The 19,413-nt window shown below is 48.8% G+C and overlaps 1 protein-coding gene across 2 annotated transcripts in view; it reads right to left on the minus strand.

The window, feature by feature from the left end:
- Positions 1-18,929, minus strand: part of LPCAT4 (lysophosphatidylcholine acyltransferase 4) — a 38,446-nt gene extending 19,517 nt beyond the window's left edge. For both annotated transcript variants that reach the window (XM_082195804.1, XM_082195803.1), the window contains exon 1: positions 18,610-18,929. Coding sequence is in view for 1 of the 2 variants with exons in the window: in XM_082195803.1 (XP_082051929.1) it covers positions 18,610-18,717 (108 nt within the window). In the remaining variant the exon portion in view is untranslated. The remainder of the gene's footprint in view (positions 1-18,609) is intronic.
- Between the last annotated feature and the right edge of the window lie 484 nt (positions 18,930-19,413).

Here is a 19,413-nt window from a genome sequence, read left to right on the forward strand (position 1 = left end):
GTATAGTAACACTGAGATACCAAAAGGGAAAAAGGAAAGCAGCATTATAACAACAGGAATTCAATAACAACAGTCTCAAATCTTGTGGGTCCAGAGAAAGCCTGAGCAAAAAGATACAGTGGTACCTCTAGTTGTGGACTTAATCCATTTTGGGGTGGTGCCGTTTGCACCCTGAAAAGTCCGCAACTAGAGTGCCTCTTCTGTGCATGTGCGCAGCGTGATTGAGCGCTTTTGCTCATGCGCAAAGCGTGCAGATCACTTCTGCGCATGCGTGAAGCGTGCAGATCACTTTTGCGCATGTACGTGTGGTGAAACACTTCTGGCTTTGCCGCATTCGTAAGCTGAAAGTCCGTAACAAGAGTGGAATGCAACTAGAGGTACCACTGTACAAGACAGCTGAAGTAGGGTAACTGGTGGATGATGTTTAGCCTGGAAAAAGCTGAAACATGAGCCCAGCATCAGTCGACATGCAAAGCCAAACCATGGCTTAGATCAGTGCAGTGGAGGGAGAAACAAATTGGCTGCAATCTCCTCTCCAGGAACCTGCTAGCTCACACTAAACTATGGTTCGGCTTTGCATTACACACAACTTGGGCTTTACAATGGCAAGTGGCTGACCCAGCTAGCTGATACCAGAAGAGTTCACAGCCAAGGGGCAGGCAGGCAGGCAGGCTCAAACCAGTGCCAGTGTTGGTGGGCAGCTGCCAGGGCACTTGGCTCCTAGCAGCCACCCAAGGGTGCTGCCACCAGCCCAGCTCAGGCATCTGACCTCTCATTAACAAAACCATCCTTGTTTCACTTTGCGAGCCCTCTGCGCTCAACGTGCCATAGGAAATTATTTCTAATAATATCTCATGCTCCGACTTCCACACAGGCTGTGCGGTTGGCATCGAGTTAGGCTAATCACGTGTACTCTGCAGGGACCACCAGCCCCGATTTGCACGGATTACAGCCCCGGCAAAACGGTGGCATCTGCCAGGGCACATGTTAGATTTATTCAGTGTCCTGATGGTGAGCCATACTGCCAGCCAGGCTTTTTTTCATCTGTCCCTTTGGAACCCGGTAATGACTGGATTTCAGTCCTTCCTCCTCTTTGGCCTGATTCCGTGCTTGCTGACAAAAGGACAACCCACAGAGCCTCATGAAAACTGTCTGTCTGAGCGAGCGATTCCACATTTTGTGCCCAGAGAAGCTGAATTCTGAAATCCGGTCTTAGTTATTCAATTTAAGAAGAGTTTCCAGGATATTTGCTTAGCATAAAAATGTACAGTGGTACCTCGGGTTAAGTACTTAATTTGTTCCGGAGGTCCGTTCTTAACCTGAAACTGTTCTTAACCTGAAGCACCACCTTAACTAATGGGGCCTCCTGCTGCTGCCATGCCACCAGAGCACGATTTCTGTTCTTATCCTGAAGCAAAGTTCTTAACCCGAGGTACTATTTCTGGGTTAGTGGAGTCTGTAGCCTGAAGTGTATGTAACTTGAAATGTATGTAACCCGAGGTACCACTGTATTCTGCATCTGCTTTCTCAGCCTGCCCTCCTGCTGCCAGTTTGTGAGATACGCGCTCAGCCACACACTCCAAAGTGTTTCTCTAAAGTCTTAAGGTCTGGAGACTTACTTCTGTTTAACAAAACAGGAACAAAACTTGAAGCAGAGATTCCCAAGATGTTGAATTTGCTATGCACAACAACAAATTCCACACTTCTGGGGCACAATCATGGAACTAATGATTTGTGTGTTGGTGTTGTGTGTGTGTGTGTGTGTGTGTGTGTGTGTGTGAGAGAGAGAGAGAGAGAGAGAGAGAGAGAGAGAGAGAGAGAGAGAGAGTCTGTAGAGTCCCTAGTGATTGTTGTAATGCTATAAAATAACACTGCAAAACTGGATTTAGAATTTCTGCAAGAACTCCAGACTTCAGTGCAGGGTGGAATGTTTAGCTAATTAATTGGCTAGATGAAAACCCCATGAAAACCCTTTCAATTAACTCTGATAAAAGCATTCTTGATTAAAAGGGCAACACATTTTTTATATAATTGTTTCTAATAAAAGAACTTTAAAAAGCTATGGTGGCAGGCTCCATCACTGAAAGGGCAACCCCCCGCCCCTGAAAACACCCTATTTCACATAGGATGGCATGCATCTTTTAAGATAGCTCCCACTGTGACAAATACGTATATCCTTTATTAACAAAGCGGGGGGAAACAAAATGCTTATTCCATTAATATTTTAATGTTAAACAATTTTAATTGATTTAGCATGCAGTCCTATATGTGTTTACTTCGAAGTATATTTGATTGTGCCTAATGGGTCTTAAATCCTGTGATCCTCTGCAAACTTACTAGGAAGTGAACTCCCACGTGGAGCTTACTTTTGAGGAGGAAACATAGGCTCACTCTAGAATTTACTGGTAAGGCAACCATCCCATGCACATTTATTTGAAACCAATAGGCCTCTAAACTGGTGCTTTTAAAGTAGATGTACTCTGCAACATGTCATTTGCACAACAGCATACCCCACAACTGTCCTGGGCAAACCAAAACATACTGTTTTATTTCCCGCAACAGCACGGCGGCCAATTTAGGAGCTGTGTTCCCGTGCAATTTCGGGATGCAATCTCACCCCGCAAAAGTGATTTTCCAGGGCTGCAATCTTGTGCAGCACCCCAAACTGCGTGTTTTGGGGCACTGTGCCCAGAAAAAGTGTTTTTATCGGGGCCGCAATGTCACACAAGAGTGCAGCCCCGGAAGACAGCATCCCGGTTTTTCTGTGTGCCGTGTTGGACTGTGTTCTGGGTTAGCGGAGTCTGTAACCTGAAGCGTCTGTAACCTGAAGTGTTTGTTACCCGAGGTACCACTGTATAGCAATTCAGTTTTACTAGCAAACTGGAGGTTAAACTAACCCCTTTCCAACTCTGGGAAGAGCACAGGGAGCTTTCACACGACACACCTGCACACTGCAGCCGACACACTAACATGTTGTGACACACAGTTTGGAAAGCTCTGCTTTACCACCTGATTCTGCCAGGACGAAGGGTGGGAAAGCACCGAATCAGCGAAGGCTGGTCCATTAAGAGCGAAACTAGGCACTGATACACTGCAGGACTAGTTTTCATTTAGTAACACTATGTATGTTGCTCAGTGAACTGCCGTTTTGGGATTAATAGCATGCACTATTAAGTATAAATCAGAAGTGAAAACATGAAAAGGGCCCCCAGCTGCAGCCTGTGAGTCAGAGGTGGGTCTAGGTCTGGAACAGTTGAGCAAAGCCAGTGTAGTACAGTGGTTAGAGTGGCGGACTAGGACCTGGGAGACCCGGATTCAAATCTCCACTCAGCCATGAAGCTCACTGGGTTACTTCTGTTCACCCTAACCTACCTCATAGGGTCATTGTGGGAATTAAATGAGGAGGGGGAAGGACCATATATGCCACTTTGAGCTCCTTGAAGAAAAAGGTGGGGTAGAAATGCAATAGAACCATAGAATCACCAAGTTGGAAGGGACGCTGAAGGCCATCTAGCTCAACCCCTTGCAATGCAGAAGACTTTTGCCCAACAGGGGGTTCAAACTCACGACCCTGAGATTAAAATTCTAATGCTCTACTGACTGAGCTATTCCAGCAACAAATATATTAACTCATCTTGACCCTTGGTCATACTGGTTATGGAGTTGGGAGTACATAACCTTTTGAGTGGGGGGAGCAAGTTGGCAAGGACTACTTTATTCAATTCTCTTTTAAAAAATCAACCAGTTGCAAAGATTACAGTAACCTCTTTATAAGGTAAACGTAAAGGACCCCGGACGGTTAAGTCCAGTCAAAGGCGACTATGGATTTGAGGTGCTCATCTCGCTTTCAGGCCGAGGGAGCCAGCATTTGTCCACAGACAGCTTTTTGGGTCATGTGGCTAGCATGCTTCTGGCGCAATGGGACACTGTGATGAAAACCAGAGCGCATGCAAACACCGTTTACCTTCCCGCCACAGCGGTACCTATTCATCTACTTGCACTGGCGTTACTTTGAATTGCTAGGTTGACAGAATCTGAGGCAGAGCAATGGGAGCTCACTCTGTCAAGGGTATTAGAACCGCTGACCTTCTGATCGGCAAGCCCAAGAGGCTCTGTGGTTTAGACCACAGCCCCACCCGCGTCCCTTTTAACCTCCTTATAACGGAACCTTGGGGAGGGTTTGGAACGGAACACGAAATAGTTTCCCTATGGAGTCTATATTATTTTAGAATTGCCTTTTCCTTTCGCTATGACTATAATCAGCAAGAGGGTGGGGAAACCCCAAAATTAAAAGAAATAAATAAAGGAGCAGCCTTAATTTGTGAGTCTGCAAATTAAAATGTGCCCATCTGTTAACTAGCATAGGCTGGCCAGCCCACTATGAAAAGAATCAGGCTAATATTGTGCGATCACACCGGCGGCTGTTCTCACAAACCAGCCGCAGGAGGAAATAACCCTGCTTTGTGTCCCAGTGGCCGTTGCTCTGGAATTCCTGGCTTGCAGAGAAGGTGGTCCCACTCTGGACTCCCCTCTCGGGCCTCTCTGGACATAAATACCCCCCAAAGAACTTGCACTGCACTGACCGCTAGTAACCTTTCCCTTGGGAAGTGGCTGCGTTGTTTACGGGAAGGAGGGAAGGAGCCTGCGAGGGCTGAAGGATGGGAAGGGGAAATGAGGGGAAGCTTGGAGGGGGCAACGGGAAGGCATGCGGGAGAAGCAGGCGTGGAATGGTACCAGGGCTGCAGGATAGCAGGCAGATCAGCAGCAGTAAATCTGGCAGGAGACAGGTGTGTTTGTGTGTAAGAGGAGGAGCTCGGTAAAATATACAGCTTGTGTTCAATGGAAGAGCAGTCTTTGGAAAGGAGCAGGTGGCAAATAAGCATTCAGCAAGGCAGAAGCAGCACGGGCGGAGGATAAATAAAGCCGTGCTTTTCCAAATGTCAGACAACATGCAGAAATCGTTATTTAATAAAAGGAGAGGAAAGCTTAACCAACCCCAAAAAAGGGGTTTTACTTTTAGAGTATGAAAAAGAAAGAATCTGCCATTCTCAGTGGAGCCGTGTTTCTGTATGCGTCCAGAGTGAGGCCCCCTGAATGGGTAGAGATGAGCCCAGGGCAGTGAGTCATACAGGGTTGCAGCAGGCAGACTCTTCCATGAATGGGCTTTTCTGAGGCCCCTGCTACATTGGCTTTGACCAAGTGACCTAGTCACACCCAGTGCAGATACAGACAAAAAGAAGAGGAATAAATTGTTAAGAGATACAGTGGGCAGCCTCCTTTGTGGAAGAGGTCACAAGAGTGTTAAATTACCGATAATCCCTGACTGCTTTTGATTAAAGGGGGTGCATTGTTTAGTTGTTTATGTTTTAACTATTTACTTGTGTTTTAACTTTGCATTTTTACCCTGTGAACCGCCCTGAGATCTTGAGGTGAAGGGCAGTATTTAAATCTAATAAATTATTATTATTATTATTATTAGTAGTAGTAGTAGTAGTAGTAGTATTTCAATGAGCCTACTCTAAGAGAAGACTCCCTGGAAAAACCCTGATGTTGGGGAAGATGGAGGGCACAAGGAGAAGGGGACGACAGAGGATGAGATGGTTGGACGGTGTTCTCGAAGCTACCAGCATGAGTTTGACCAAACTGCGGGAGGCAGTGGAAAACAGGAGTGCCTGGCGTGCTCTGGTCCATGGGGTCACGAAGAGTCGGACATGACTAAACGACTAAACAACAACAACAACATCAACAACTCTAAGAATGGCTAAGCCTGGACCCAAGCCCGAGGTATACGATACAAACTGTCCACAAGAGCTGAATCCCTAAATCAGGACAGGAGTGAGGAACTTTTTTCATTCTGAGGGCCACATGGCAGTGGTGGGTGGAGCCAGTGGCGTAGCGTGGGGGGTGCAGGGGGGCCGGGCGCAACATCTGGGGCGGGGGCGCTCGCACTCGAGTGCTAAAATCCACAGGTTAGGGGGCGCAAATTACTTGCCTTGCCCCGGGTGCTGACAACCCACGCTACGCCACTGGGTGGAGCCAAGGGCCAAAGGGGCAGGACCAGGGGTACGTGGCGCAATGAACGTGACTCTTAACCTGTGTACCAGGGATGAGAAACGTGGCACCCTGCAGACATTGTTGGACTACATCTCCTATCATCCCAGACCCGTGGTTATGCTGGCTAGAGGCTGATGGGAGTTGGGAGTCCAGCAACCTCGAGAGCAGGATTTCCCAAACTTGGGTCTTGCTGGACTACAACTCCTATCGTCCCTAAGTATACCAGGGCCAGTAGTCAGGGATGATGGGAATTGTAGTCCAAAAAAACCAGCTGGAGACTCAAGTTTGGGAAATACTGATCTAAAGGCTCACAGCTTCTCTATCTTCGCTTTGTGCAACGGCTGACATTCCAGGCAAACAAATGTCTTTCCTCTCTCTTCTAAACAAACCCGTCCCTATCCTCCCATCCAGAAAAGCAAGAAGAGTTACTTAAAGTTCAAGGACACTTTTCAGTCAGGCCAAAGCACTTGGGGAGGATGTGGAGGAGGACCAGTGAGGGGGGGGCATGGTCTGGGAGCATCCTGAGGGCCTGATAATTACTGTATTTTTCACTCTATAAGACGCACCAGACCACAAGACACACCTAGTTTTTGGAGGAGGAAAACAAGAAAAAAAATATTCTGACTCTCAGAAGCCAGAACAGCAAGAGGGATCGCTGCACAGTGAAAGCAGCAATCCCTCTTGCTGTTCTGGCTTCTGGGATAGCTGCGCAGCCTGCATTCGCTCCATAAGACGCACACACATTTCCCCTTACTTTTTAGGAGGGAAAAAAGTGAGTCTTATAGAGCAAAAAATATGGTAAGTCTCGAGGGCAGCATTCAGTCTCTGAGCCTGAGGACCACCACCCTAAATGCTTGCTATGGAACCCCTGAACACTGCAAAGGATTCTAAAGCAGTGGTCCCCAAACTTGCCCCCTCACACCCCATCTAAAAATTGTGGAGCGTCTGTGAAGACCACTGAACTATTTCTTCTTCTTTTTTTGCCTGTTGTAGCAAATCATAACATGCTCTGCTAGATGCTATATGATTTTCAATTACAGTGGTACCTCGGGTTACATACGCTTCAGGTTAAATATGCTTCAGGTTACAGACTCCGCTAACCCAGAAATAGTACCTTGGGTTAAGAACTTTGCTTCAGGATGAGAACAGAAATGGTGCTCCGGCGGCGCAGCGGGAGGCCCCATTAGCTAAAGTGGTGCTTCAGGTTAAGAACAGACCTCCGGAACGAATTAAGTACTTAACCCGAAGTACCTCTATATGTTTTTTATTGTCTTTTATATATTGCATTTTATTGAATTCCACAGAATTCGGATTTCAATGCAACAAAATAAATAAAAGAAGCAATCAAAAATCAGTATGGATATTAAATGCAATGGGTGTGCTCTCTCTCCTGCCTTCAGCCACGAATCCACAGACACTCCTCAGACCACCTGAAGGAGGCTTGCGGAACGCGATTTGGAAGCGCCTGTTCCAATGTGCACCGCTCTTTCATAGTCCCATATATGGACAGAAAAGCATCAGGAATGACCTTGCTTTGAGCTGGATTTCTAAACTGGAGGTCTCCAAACCGCTTGAAAACGTTGACATGCGCAGCTTCTTCCCGGTGGTAAATAAGGTCTCATTTCATGCCTTCCGGCACTGCACAGATCCCAAAGAAGGGTTTTTTTTAAAAAAAGGCAGCAGTAAACTGTGAATGTGAGTAGGGACAATGACTCAGGGATCTCGTTTCTGTTTGGATTGCAGGGAGGTCAAGAAGGGGAGAGAGAATAGGATGTGAGTCAAGCAGGTTTAAGCTACTACATTCCTTTGTTTTGAAGTGGTTTTCTTCCCGCTCCACCCCACATGTGCAAGGCAGGAATGGGAAACAAGAAGAGAACTGGGCATTTTCTCTCTCCTTCATAATGCTAGAATGAGCATTCAGCATTGCCTTCCATGGCTGGCCTGCTGAACTTCCAGCATCTACTGAAAACTTTTTAAGAAATCCCATTCATTCATTCATTATTAGTTGCTTGTAACCCGAAGGCAACTAAGAAGATAAAGTGAAAAAAGAAAAAAGACATACAGTACTGTACATAATATCTTAGGAGGGGAAGTGTGTGTGTGTGGGAATAATATAACACATTAATGTTTCATATAACGTAACATCAATTTAGGACGGGGGTGGCGCTGTGGGTTAAACCACTGTACCGCTTGGGCTTGCCAATCAAAAGGTTGGCGGTTCGAATCCCCGTGACGGGGTGAGCTCCCGTTGTTCAGTCCCAGCTCCTGCCAACCTAGCAGTTCGAAAGCACACAGTGCAAGTAGATAAATAGATACCACTCCGGTGGGAAGGTAAACAGCATTTCCGTGCACTGCTCTGGTTTCGCCAGAAGCGGCTTAGTCATGCTGGCCACATGACCCAGAAAAACTGTCTGCGGACAAACGCCAGCTCCCTCTGCCTTTAAAGCGAGATGAGCGTCACAACCCCAGAGTCGTTCGCAACTGGACTTAATTGTCAGGGGTCCCTTTACCTTTTAACATCAATTAATGAAAACTCCATACTCAAATAATAAACAAAGCAATAATCACACCCATTAATTAAGAAATAAACAAAAGCAAACAAAACCTCAACACACAACCCCCCTGTCCAGTGGGCATGCTAAACCAAATTCTGATTTTATAGATTTGACAGGTTTTTATTTGCATTGTAGGGCACTCCCTGTATGCTGCTGAGAGATGGCTGTGTTTAAGCAGTATATAAATTGTCTAAATAAACCAACCAATCAGGAACCATCCAATGAAACTCACTAGTGGGAGCTTTGAGACATATTTCCTAACACATCACAGAGTTCATAGATGGAACTCACTGCCACAAGATGAGAGAAGCAAGCAATAGCAAAACCTCCCTCAAGCCTTAGCAAGAGTCCAGGCAGCTAGGCAGTAAACAGGTAGGAGCAGTTGCATTTCAGTCCATGGGCCAAGGGCAGGTGCGTAGACAAAGCCATTCCTGGGGCCAAGATCGAAGGCGATGCTCTCATACCAGAGATTATGAGTCCCTTTGGACTGTTACTATTTTGTGGTAGGGATTCAAACACAAACCGAAAATTTAGGACAGTGTAATGAAAGTGGGTTAAAGGGCCCTGTCGCCTGAGTGCAACAAATTCACTTTTTGAAAAAATGAACCAGACTCTGTGGTGTTTGGAAAGCGAGCGTGAAATGCATGGAAAAGTGTGGGGTCCATGAATGACGAAAGGGAAGAGCGCCCCACAACCCAGAACCAGCGTTCACTGTTGTATAACCGCCCTGCAAACTAATCAGTAAAGACGGAATATAATCTAACCTTTGTGTTAGATTAACTTTGTGTTAGATTAACATCAACTTTGTGTGAGCAAACCAGGAGGAATGCTCACCTGGACAAGCTGTAAACATGCATTCACAGCCCATTCCTATGCACATCTGCTGAGATGCAAGACCGATGGGGCTTATTCCAAGTAAGTGAAAATAAGAATCACAACCTAAACCCCAGTTCCCCATTTTGGACATAAGAGGAAACTGTAGTTTAAGCCAAGGAGGATCAGAATGCTGCCACAGAGGAGGTGCTCAACAATGGCTTAGCAAGCTATGAAATGCATGTCCAAATCAGGCCACTGGGCCGAAGGGTGCGATAAAGAGTCATGGGGGAAAATGGCTTGGGTCCTAAGAGACATTAAGTGAAATAGGTTCCCCCTCCCTTTTAGCCCACTATAGGGCTGTGCCCTCCTGAACAATGCAGGAGGGGTATGGAATGGGCATTGCTGCTCAGGGAGAAATCGTTCCAAAATCAGGCTTCGGTGGTAAAATAAGTTGAGGAAGTTCAAGGAAGGAAAATTTCCTGCCTCCTCTGATCCTTCCCCGCCGCATAGATCCTGATCCCCATCCCACCCAATTCATTTTTTAAAAATATTTTTTAAATTAGTTTGACATAAAAGTTGTGCACAACAAACATAACTATTTCAAAATTTTAAAAAAGGTTCTTTTGAACCTTCAGACCTCTTCCTTTCCTCCATGGGTTCCATTTCTAAATTTTATTCCTGCATCTTTTACTGTAATCTACCATAGATTCCGGCATATTAGGCAACTGGACGTATAAGATGACCCCCAACTTTTGCTGTTCAATTTTAGAGTTTTAGAGTTTAAGCGCCGCCAGGGGCAGAGCGCGCACCCCTCCGCTGCAATTGCCATCACAGCAGCAGCCTGAGCCAAGGCGTTTGGCGGGCAGGCGGGCGAGCGCCGTGCTCGGAAAGACTTTCCGCGTCCCCTTCTGTGGGGAGGGAGGAGAAGCGACAGCAGAAGGGGTGCCTCTGCTCACTGCCTCCCTCTCCTTCATCCCAATGCGTATACCTGGCGTATAAGACGACCCCCGACTTTTGGGGTGATTTTCCAGGGATAAAAAGTCGTCTTGTACACCGGAACATACGGTATGTATTATATGATCATAGTATCCAAAATTTGTGTTACTTTACAAGTGTCATAGGGACGCGGGTGGCGCTGTGGGTTAAAGCCTCAGCGCCTAGGGCTTGCCGATCGAAAGGTCGGCGGTTCGAATCCCCGCGGCGGGGTGCGCTCCCGCTGCTCGGTCCCAGCGCCTGCCAACCTAGCAGTTCGAAAGCACCCCCGGGGGCAAGTAGATAAATAGGTACCGCTTACCAGCGGGAAGGTAAACGGCGTTCTGTGTGCGGCTCTGGCTCGCCAGAGCAGCGTTGTCACGCTGGCCACGTGACCCGGAAGTGTCTTCGGACAGCGCTGGCCCCCGGCCAATAGATGTGAGATGGGCGCACAAACCCCAGAGTCTGTCAAGACTGGCCCGTTCGGGCAGGGGTACCTTTACCTTTACAAGTGTCATTGTGTTCCTGCCAATGATTTCAGCTCTTTACAGTGGCCTCTCAAACAAATTAAAAAGTTAGTCCAGTGTTTTAAGAATACTTGGTCTTCCTGGTTTCTGATCTTTTCCCCCACCCCACTCAATTCAGGAGCTCCCCAGACCCTCCAGAATGGCTTTTCAGGGCTGCAGGAATAATAGACTTAGAATTGCAGAGTTGGAAGGGACCCCAAGGATCAGCTAGTCATCTAGTCCTGCGATGCAGGAATCTCAGCTAAAGCATCCATGACAAACGACCATACAACCCCTGCTTAAAAGCCTCAAGGAAGGAGAGTCCACAACCTCCCAAGGGAGACAGTTCCACCGCCGGACAGCTCTTACTGTCAGAAAGAAGATGTACAGTCAAAGAAATATTCCTCCCTGAACTTCCGTAACTAACCATCCACACCATTTAAGGCGCATTTATAGCACATCAACAGTCACAGCTGCTCTCAAGCAATCCTGGGAACTATAGTATGCACCCACAAAGCTGTACTGCCCAGTGCCCCTAACAAACTACAGTTCCCAGGGTTCATTCGCGGGAAGCCATGTGGTTTAAATACACAGTGTGGGTGTGAGCACACTCTCCAGGCTTGAGATCTAAATGTGGCAGGAACTGATCACATAGGGCTTTCTTATCATGGGCTTGATACTGGGGACTCACAAATCATTGCACCTTCCGGCACTGGGAGATATTTCCTGCCCGGGCAGAACTTGCATGCTCCCATTTTTTTAAAAAAATGTCCTTCAACCAGAATCCTGCAATTTGCTCAGTTCTCAAATTGTGAATATTTACTCTCCATAAGCAAACAAGGATGTTTCCTTTATGTCTTCTGAACACATAAAACAAGCAGCTCTCCCCTTGTTTCTGGGCCCTTTGTCTCGAAACAGACAAAAGCTACAGGGAGTTTTTTTTATGGTTTAGCTACTCTGGATTTCGGTTTGCATAGCAGGAGTGTGACTCAGTATGGGAGAAATGAAAGAGGAAGTCTGCTCCCTGTCAGTGCACCTTCTCCTTGCAATTGCACCTGCATATTTAACTGTCAACAGGCTTTAGGGATTAGATTAACCGATCAATATGCATCTTTAAAAAAATAAAAATAAGAATATATATGGATTACCGCTGGAAAACGTGATTTAAACCGGCTTCTCCCTCATTTAGTGATTTGAATCATAATCTAAATCGCCGATTTAATTTAGTCCCCGCCCTGATACCCTTCAGTGCTGAACAGCATCCACAGGAAGCCCTGACAGGCTGAGGATTTAGAACGAAATAGGACCTTCCAGGTCACACAATAAATGGCTCCCAGGCAGATCGGCATCCCAGCAGCTGTTCATTTTGGAAATTAAATCAAAACTCCCAGGATGAAGCAGGCGAGAAGTGAAGGCCAGAAGGAGAGAGTGGCTGGATCAGGCCAAAGATCCAGTCCAGCGCCCTCTTCCAACAGTGGGGTGGATCCACATCTTATCATATTTAGTGTCAACCTGCTGAAATTAAATGAAGTTTTCTTTCAACCACTGGTGTATCTAACTCAGTACTGTCTACACTGGCTGGTAGCAGCTGCCCAGGATTTTAGACAGGGCTCTCCCCCAGCCAGGGATGCCATGGACCAAACCTGGGAATGCAGTAATACAAAGCAGATTCCCTGCCACCGAGCTATGGTCCTCGCCACGCCATGGTCCTGCATCTATAGTTGGAGAGGGCAGCTGATTTCAATGGGTCTACTCTGAACACAACTAAATCTGGATCCAACCCAGTGACTCCCAGTCAGGACATGGAAGGCAATGGTTCCCTTCCTGTTTTTTTGTCTCACCTGGAAGAAGAAGAAGAAGAGTTTAGATTTGATATCCCGCTTTATCACTACCCGAAGGAGTCTCAAAGCGGCTAACATTCTCCTTTCCCTTCCTCCCCCACAACAAGCACTCTGTGAGGTGAGTGAGGCTGAGAGACTTCAGAGAAGTGTGACTGGCCCAAGGTCACCCAGCAGCTGCATGTGGAGGAGCGGAGACACGAACCCGGTTCCCCAGATTACGAGTCTATTGCTCTTAACCACTACACCACACTGGCTCTCACTGGAATAGGTATTCAGAGGTAGACTGCTTTTGAACATGAAGTCTCCATTTAGCCATTCTGGCTAGCAGCCTTTGGTCGACCAACCCTCCTCAACAAATTTGCATCCTCCCCTTTTGAGACAGATCCAGAACAGCAGGGAGTTCCACAAAAACAATTCAGGTGTTGTGCAAGGTGTCTGTCCCAATTCTTTATTAACTTTATTGGGTGATGCTTAGTTCTAGTATTTTGAAAGAGGAAGGGAAAAACCATAGGACCACGCGACCTGCATGAGTCTGCTGTCTGGCGCTAGCTGCTGATGGGCAATGCCCAGGCTTCTCCTGCTCTCACTTCCTTAAGGATCTTTAATCCAGACATGGACCAGATTGCTCTTCAGGCTGAGGCCTCTTGCAAAGAGAGCAGCCAGCCCCAAACCTAGTGCCCTCCAGGTATTGATCGACTGCAGCTCCCACCATCCCTGCTCACTGGCCACGTTAGCTGGGGCTGATGGGAGTTGGGAACCCCACAACATCCGGAAGGTGCTAGCTGGGGAAGGCTGAGCTAGAGGAAGGCCCTCTGAAAACCAGGCCACTCTATCTCTCTTAGAAATCTTAACATTGCCACTTCCCTTCCCCTGAGTCATTTTTTTTGTAATGCAAAAGCCCCAATGCTTTACCCTTTCTGTATGGAATGATGTGCTCGCTCTCTGTCACTGTCTCTCTTTCTGTCCATCTCCCCCCCCCCCAGCTTTGATAATTTCTGTCCCCCTGTTCCAAATGTAGCTGGCCTGTATAAACGCATTACAATACCGACTGTTTTATTTTCAGATCTTTCTCTAATAATCCCCGAGCAGGGATTTTGCCCTTTTCACTGTTGCGTTCAATGCCTGATCTCCATGACCTCAGGATCACTTTCCTAGAGAGTTGCTCAGACCCCACCAATGCGCAATTACGAAGTTGGGAAGGTGGTTTCCTGCCCCATATGCACTAATGGGGGTCTGATCCGGTTGAGATTAGCCATGAAAGACAGTGTGCATTCCTTATGCACCTGCCATTTCAGTTATACAGTGGTACCTCAGGTTACATACGCTTCAGGTTACAGACTCCGCTAACCCAGAAATAGTGCTTCAGGTTAAGAATTTTGCTTCAGGATGAGAACAGAAATTGTGCTCCGGTGGCGTGGCGACAGCAGGAGGCCCCATTAGCTTAAGTGGTGCTTCAGGTTAAGAACAGTTTCAGGTTAAGAACGGACCTCCGGAACGAATTAAGTACTTAACCCGAGGTACCACTGTATTTTCATTGCAGGGAGAGGAGAGTGAATTTTGGACTCTATATTCCATCAAATTCCATCTCAAAATTTCCACTTTTTCCATGAAGCTTTTCTCACAATCTCCTAATCCTCATACCCAATTGTAATTTAAGCCAAATAACTGAGAACTGAAATAATGGCACATTGTCCCTCCATTTCCTGTCCCTTCTGCTGTTTTCTGTCTGCCGCACCTCAGATCAGTCTTCCCCAACTTGCCCCCACTCAAAATGTTTGGGACTACAATTCCCATCAGACTCTGAACAGCATGTCTAATGGTCAAGGTTGGTGGGTGTTGCAGTCCAAAAACAGTAGTTTTCAGCATTTTCAAGCCAAAGACCCCAATTTAACCCAAACATGCATTTGGGAACCAAATTCTCCTTTTTTGCTGCTCGCCTTAGATCAGGCCTTGAGTTGACCCCAGTACTGGGTCCCAACCAGCGTTAGAAATTCAAATATATAAACTAGGTGCCAAATGGCTCCTTAAACCAGGATTACGGTCGCCAACGTGGACTGCCTAGTTGCCATTTTTCTGCCAGACGCCTCAAAGGTCGTATTTTTCAATATGACTTTTTGGTCCCCGAAAGTCATTCTGATGGTGCAGATAAAATATAACGGATAGATTTCAACAGGATGCGTTGCTAGTGTGCGGAAACAGCCAAGACCCAAGGATCTCCAGGCATGCACCTCCACATGGTGGAGACGTCAGAAGACATCCTGGAACCTGGACCATCCCTCATTTGGTCTCAAGTGGCCGATAGCCAAGGTTCAAAATGCGCCTGTCGAATTTCGAACGCTGGTCCCAACACGATAGCTGAAGACCAAAACATCTGGCTAGAGATGGCTGTTCTGCATTGCTGGCCTTAGGGCAGGGATCAGCCTTCCTACCTCTTTGCAAACTTTGCAAACACATAGAAGATAGGAGCAGGAAACATGATTACACTGAGTCAAGGCATTGGTCCATCAAACTCCACTCAGCCTACACTGACTGGCAGTGGCTCTTCAGTTTCAGACGGGGAGTCCCCCTCCCCACCCCCATCTAACCTGAAGATGCCAAAGGTTGACCCTCTTGCCTTCTGCATGTAACCATATTCTCTGCCACTGGGCTACCAGCTCTTCCTACGGCATGGCTAGGCAAAATAAGGCCCGGGGGCCGGATCCGGCCCAATCGCCTTCTATATCCGGCTCATGGACTGTCCGGGAATCAGCGTGTTTTTACACGAGTAGAATGTGTTCTTTTATTTAAAATGCATCTCTGGGTTATTTGTGGGGAATAGGAATTCATTTATTATTATTTTTTCAAAATATAGTCCGGTCCCCCCTCAAGGTCTGAGGGACAGTGGACCGGCCCCCTGCTGAAAAAGTTTGCTGACCCCTGTCCTACAGCAAGGCTCTCTTTTCCTTCCGCACCCCCAGCCCTTAAGCTGGGTGGGGGAACCTCTTTTCAACTTGAAGGACCCATGCCACTGGGCAGGCAGGCGGGAACAGAAGCAAAAGTGGGTGGGGGTGACAAGTGTAAATATTACTGCCCTACCTTAGGCAGGTTTCTACAAACATACCCTTTTCGAAGCTACCAGCATGAGTCTGACCAAACTGCAGGAGGCAGTGGAAGACAGGAGTGCCTGGCATGCTCTGGTCCATGGGGTCACGAAGAGTTGGACACGACTAAACAACAACAAACCCTTCTCTTATCTCCCATCCAGACAACCAGTTGGCCTTAAAAGAGATCAAGGACTTGTTCTGCCTTGACATAAACCCTCAGGGTGTGAAGCTGGGGCCACAGATCTCTCAAGGGCCACATCCGACTCACAGGGGCCTCAGGTTCCCCTCCCCTGCCTTAAGCTGGGATAGCTCCATCAGTAGAGCATGAGGCTCTGAACCTCAGGGCTGTGGGTTTGATCCCCATGTCATGCATAAGTCTCCTGGATTGCAGGGGGTTGGACTAAATAACTCTTGGGGGGCCCTTCCAACTCAATTCTAAGCTACAGTGAAAGAAATGGAAGTGTGTGTGTGTTTGTTTATGTATGTTTGAAGGTTTATATATAGATATGTGTGTGTGTGTTTATACATATAATTTGGGAATCGTGTCTCTGCACTCTCAGCGCTATGGGAACTGAAAAATTCAGTTTAAATCTGTCCAGCTGACAAGCACAAATGGGAATATTTAGCACCAGGCGGCAGGCGGGTAGTGGGGGGAGGAGAGAAGGAGGAGGAGGACTCAGCAATAGAATAATAAAAGAGTTATTGCAGGGCAGGATGGCAGGGGGAGCTTGCATAGTGGGGAGTGGGCATACGACAGACTGTGGGGAGGGGAGAAGGGGCAGGGGGATTTTATGCCAAGGCTGAGAAGAAGAATAAAGGCCGGGAAGGCTGGATGTGGGGAAGAGGGGCACCTGCCCTCGCCCCCCAAACAGTCCCTGTTGTTGCCAAGGAGTCTTAACAACTGCGAGAGCTAATACAGAGTCACGGAAGCAGAACCAGGAAGACAGCAAACGGCAAGGGCTGCTTGTGGTGGGGGTGGAAGAAGAGATCGGTTGCTGCTGCCTTCGCTCTGTGGTATTGCTTTTTTTGGGCCACACTGCCGGTGTAATCCAACCACCGGGCTTCTCTCTCTCTCTCTCCCCCCCCCCCCCCGCTATGGGGCTGCACCAAGATCCAAGCCCGGTGCAGCAACCCCTGGAAAGATGCACGGCACTCCTGCTTCAATAGGCCTCTCAGTCATTCTCCACTGCCTCCCTTTTCTCCTCCGCACCCCCCCCCTTTCAACAATGCCGCATGGCTAAAGCAAAAAAAGAGGGAAGCAGCAGAGAGTCATCACTTTGACTTTAGTTCTTCCCCATCTCCTTTCTCCAAAAGCCAAGAGGGAACCCCCCCCTCGCAAGTGACCCTCATAAGGAGCCATCCTGCACTTGCTCTATATCGAAATCCTCTATTCTACCACTTTTTGTCCCCAGTGGTTTGGGGGCGGGTCTTTCCTGCATGTGTAAAACTTGCCCTGCTTGTTTGGGGAGAGGGGGCAGACCCTACAGCAACCTTGTCGCTCGCTAAGGACTGCATAATCACCCACAATGCACTGCAGCGGCCCCCACAAAGCCCTTGCCCTTTCCTGACCCTATAAAACACTCCCGAATCTGCCGCGGCCTCTCTGAAACAAACGGCGCCTGTCCAGCAGCTTAGAGGCTCTGCAGAGATCCTGCTGGAGAGAAACCCCTAGGATCTTCTGGACCCCCTCGGCGCTTCTTCTGGACCTATTCCAGTCCCATAAACCCGATATGGCTCTCTTATACGGGACTCCCCTTCCATGCTGTCTCGCCCTGCTAAAACTCCAGTCCCTCGAGGAATCCCATCCATCATCATGACAGGCCTATAGTAGCCCCCTTAAAAAAAAAAACCAAAAACACTCCGGTAATCTATGGGTCCCAGTGTCACACACAGCTCAAAGTAAACTCTTGCTGGAACCCCCAGAACTGCAAAAATCTGGGAGGCAAACCTTGCACACACACGCCGGCACATCCACCCACCCAGAAATGCCTTGTCCTCTGCACAAAAACCCTTTTATACAACTGGTCATCACCTATAGTACCCCCCCTCATCATGCCCCCCCTCACTCCACTAAGGACATCCCAACTCCAGAATACCTATATAAGGTAACCCACAGCTTGGCAAAACTCTCTTCCATTTCTAAGGGCACACCATAGCAACAGAATCACCTCCCCCCCCCCAAAAAAAAGACAAGTCAAGCTCCATAAAACAAAATGCTAACTGGGGGTGGGGGAGGGAAGACTCCCTGCGAGACCCATCAAGAAATCGCACCAGCCCCCATATGCGCTGCAGTTCCTACAGGACAGCTCAGAGGCACGAACAGATCGCCCGCAGTTTTAAAACAACAACCCTGCCAAGACCACTAAAACTCCACCAAAACGCCCCCTCCAGGGGTCTCCTCGAATGGCCCACCGGCCTCCCCTCCAAGCGCCTTTCACTTCCAGGAGACCCACAGCTGTGCAAGGCCACTTCAGAAAAAAACCCCACATCTTCGACCCACGGAGCGTTGCCCCCACCCGTAGGGGAAAACACAAACACTACACACAGCAACCCGTTCTCCAACAGGGGACTGTTCTTTCCTAGACGACGCCACCCCCGGCACCCCACATTTCCAGAGAGAACCGACCGATCGCCGCGTACCCATATATCCCCCCCCCGACGTCCAGCAACATCTCCCCGCTGTTCCTTTCCCCCGGGCGCGCCCTTGCGCTCCGCCCGCCCCGTCGGAAAAACGCGCGTTGGGTGCGGGGAGCTTCCCTCGCTCGCCGCCGCCGCAGCTCACCTTGACTTTCTGCAGGCGGGTCAACTGCAGCTCGTGGACGAAGGGGTTGGGGGCGGCGGCAGCCTCTTCCTCCTCCGGGGCTGCCCGGCTCGAGGCCCCCTCCTCCATGGCCGTACCCCCCTTCCAGGCTGCCCTTCTTCCAGCCTGGGAGCTGTCCCCGCGGCCGGAGCCCGGGGCCCTGGGCAGGGAGGAAAGGATGGGGGGGAAAGGATGGAGGGATGGATGGATGGGACAGGCGGGCGGCTGGACGGACGCCCTGGCACCGGACCACGGCAGGAGGGAGCCAGGATGCGAGGCGAGCGGGAAGGCGGGGCCACGGCGCGGTCGTCACGGCGACACCGCCGCTGGGGGACGGACTTTCGCTTTGGAGGGGCCGGATGGAGAAGGGAGGGAAGGAGGGAGAGAGAGGGCCCAGGCTCCAGCATCTCTCCATCATCAGTCCCTCCCTCCCTCTCTCTCTCTCTCTCTCTCGCACCTGCATCTTCCCACTAGGAAGAAAAGATGGGTTTTCAGCAAGGGAGAAGCACCCGTCGATTGGCTGCTTCTCAGAGACGTCGGAGCAGTGCAGCGGTGCTCACTCGTATAACATATTGGGGGGCGGCAAGGTAAGCCCCACCCCGCATAATCGACCACAAGACGCAGCACACGCACCGCTATTTGAATGGCGGCGCCCATCAACTTTGGGGCGGCCCCCTCAAATATTTTATTGGGGTGGAGGGAGGCGAAGGGACCTTGTCCCCTAAGAATTGGGCTCCTACGGAGCAGTGTGTCCCTGTAATCCCCAACCCCGCAACGATAAACCTC

This window comes from Podarcis vaucheri (genome assembly GCF_965113315.1).
Source record: "Podarcis vaucheri genome assembly, chromosome: 13".
In the NCBI taxonomy this organism is placed as follows: domain Eukaryota; kingdom Metazoa; phylum Chordata; class Lepidosauria; order Squamata; family Lacertidae; genus Podarcis; species Podarcis vaucheri.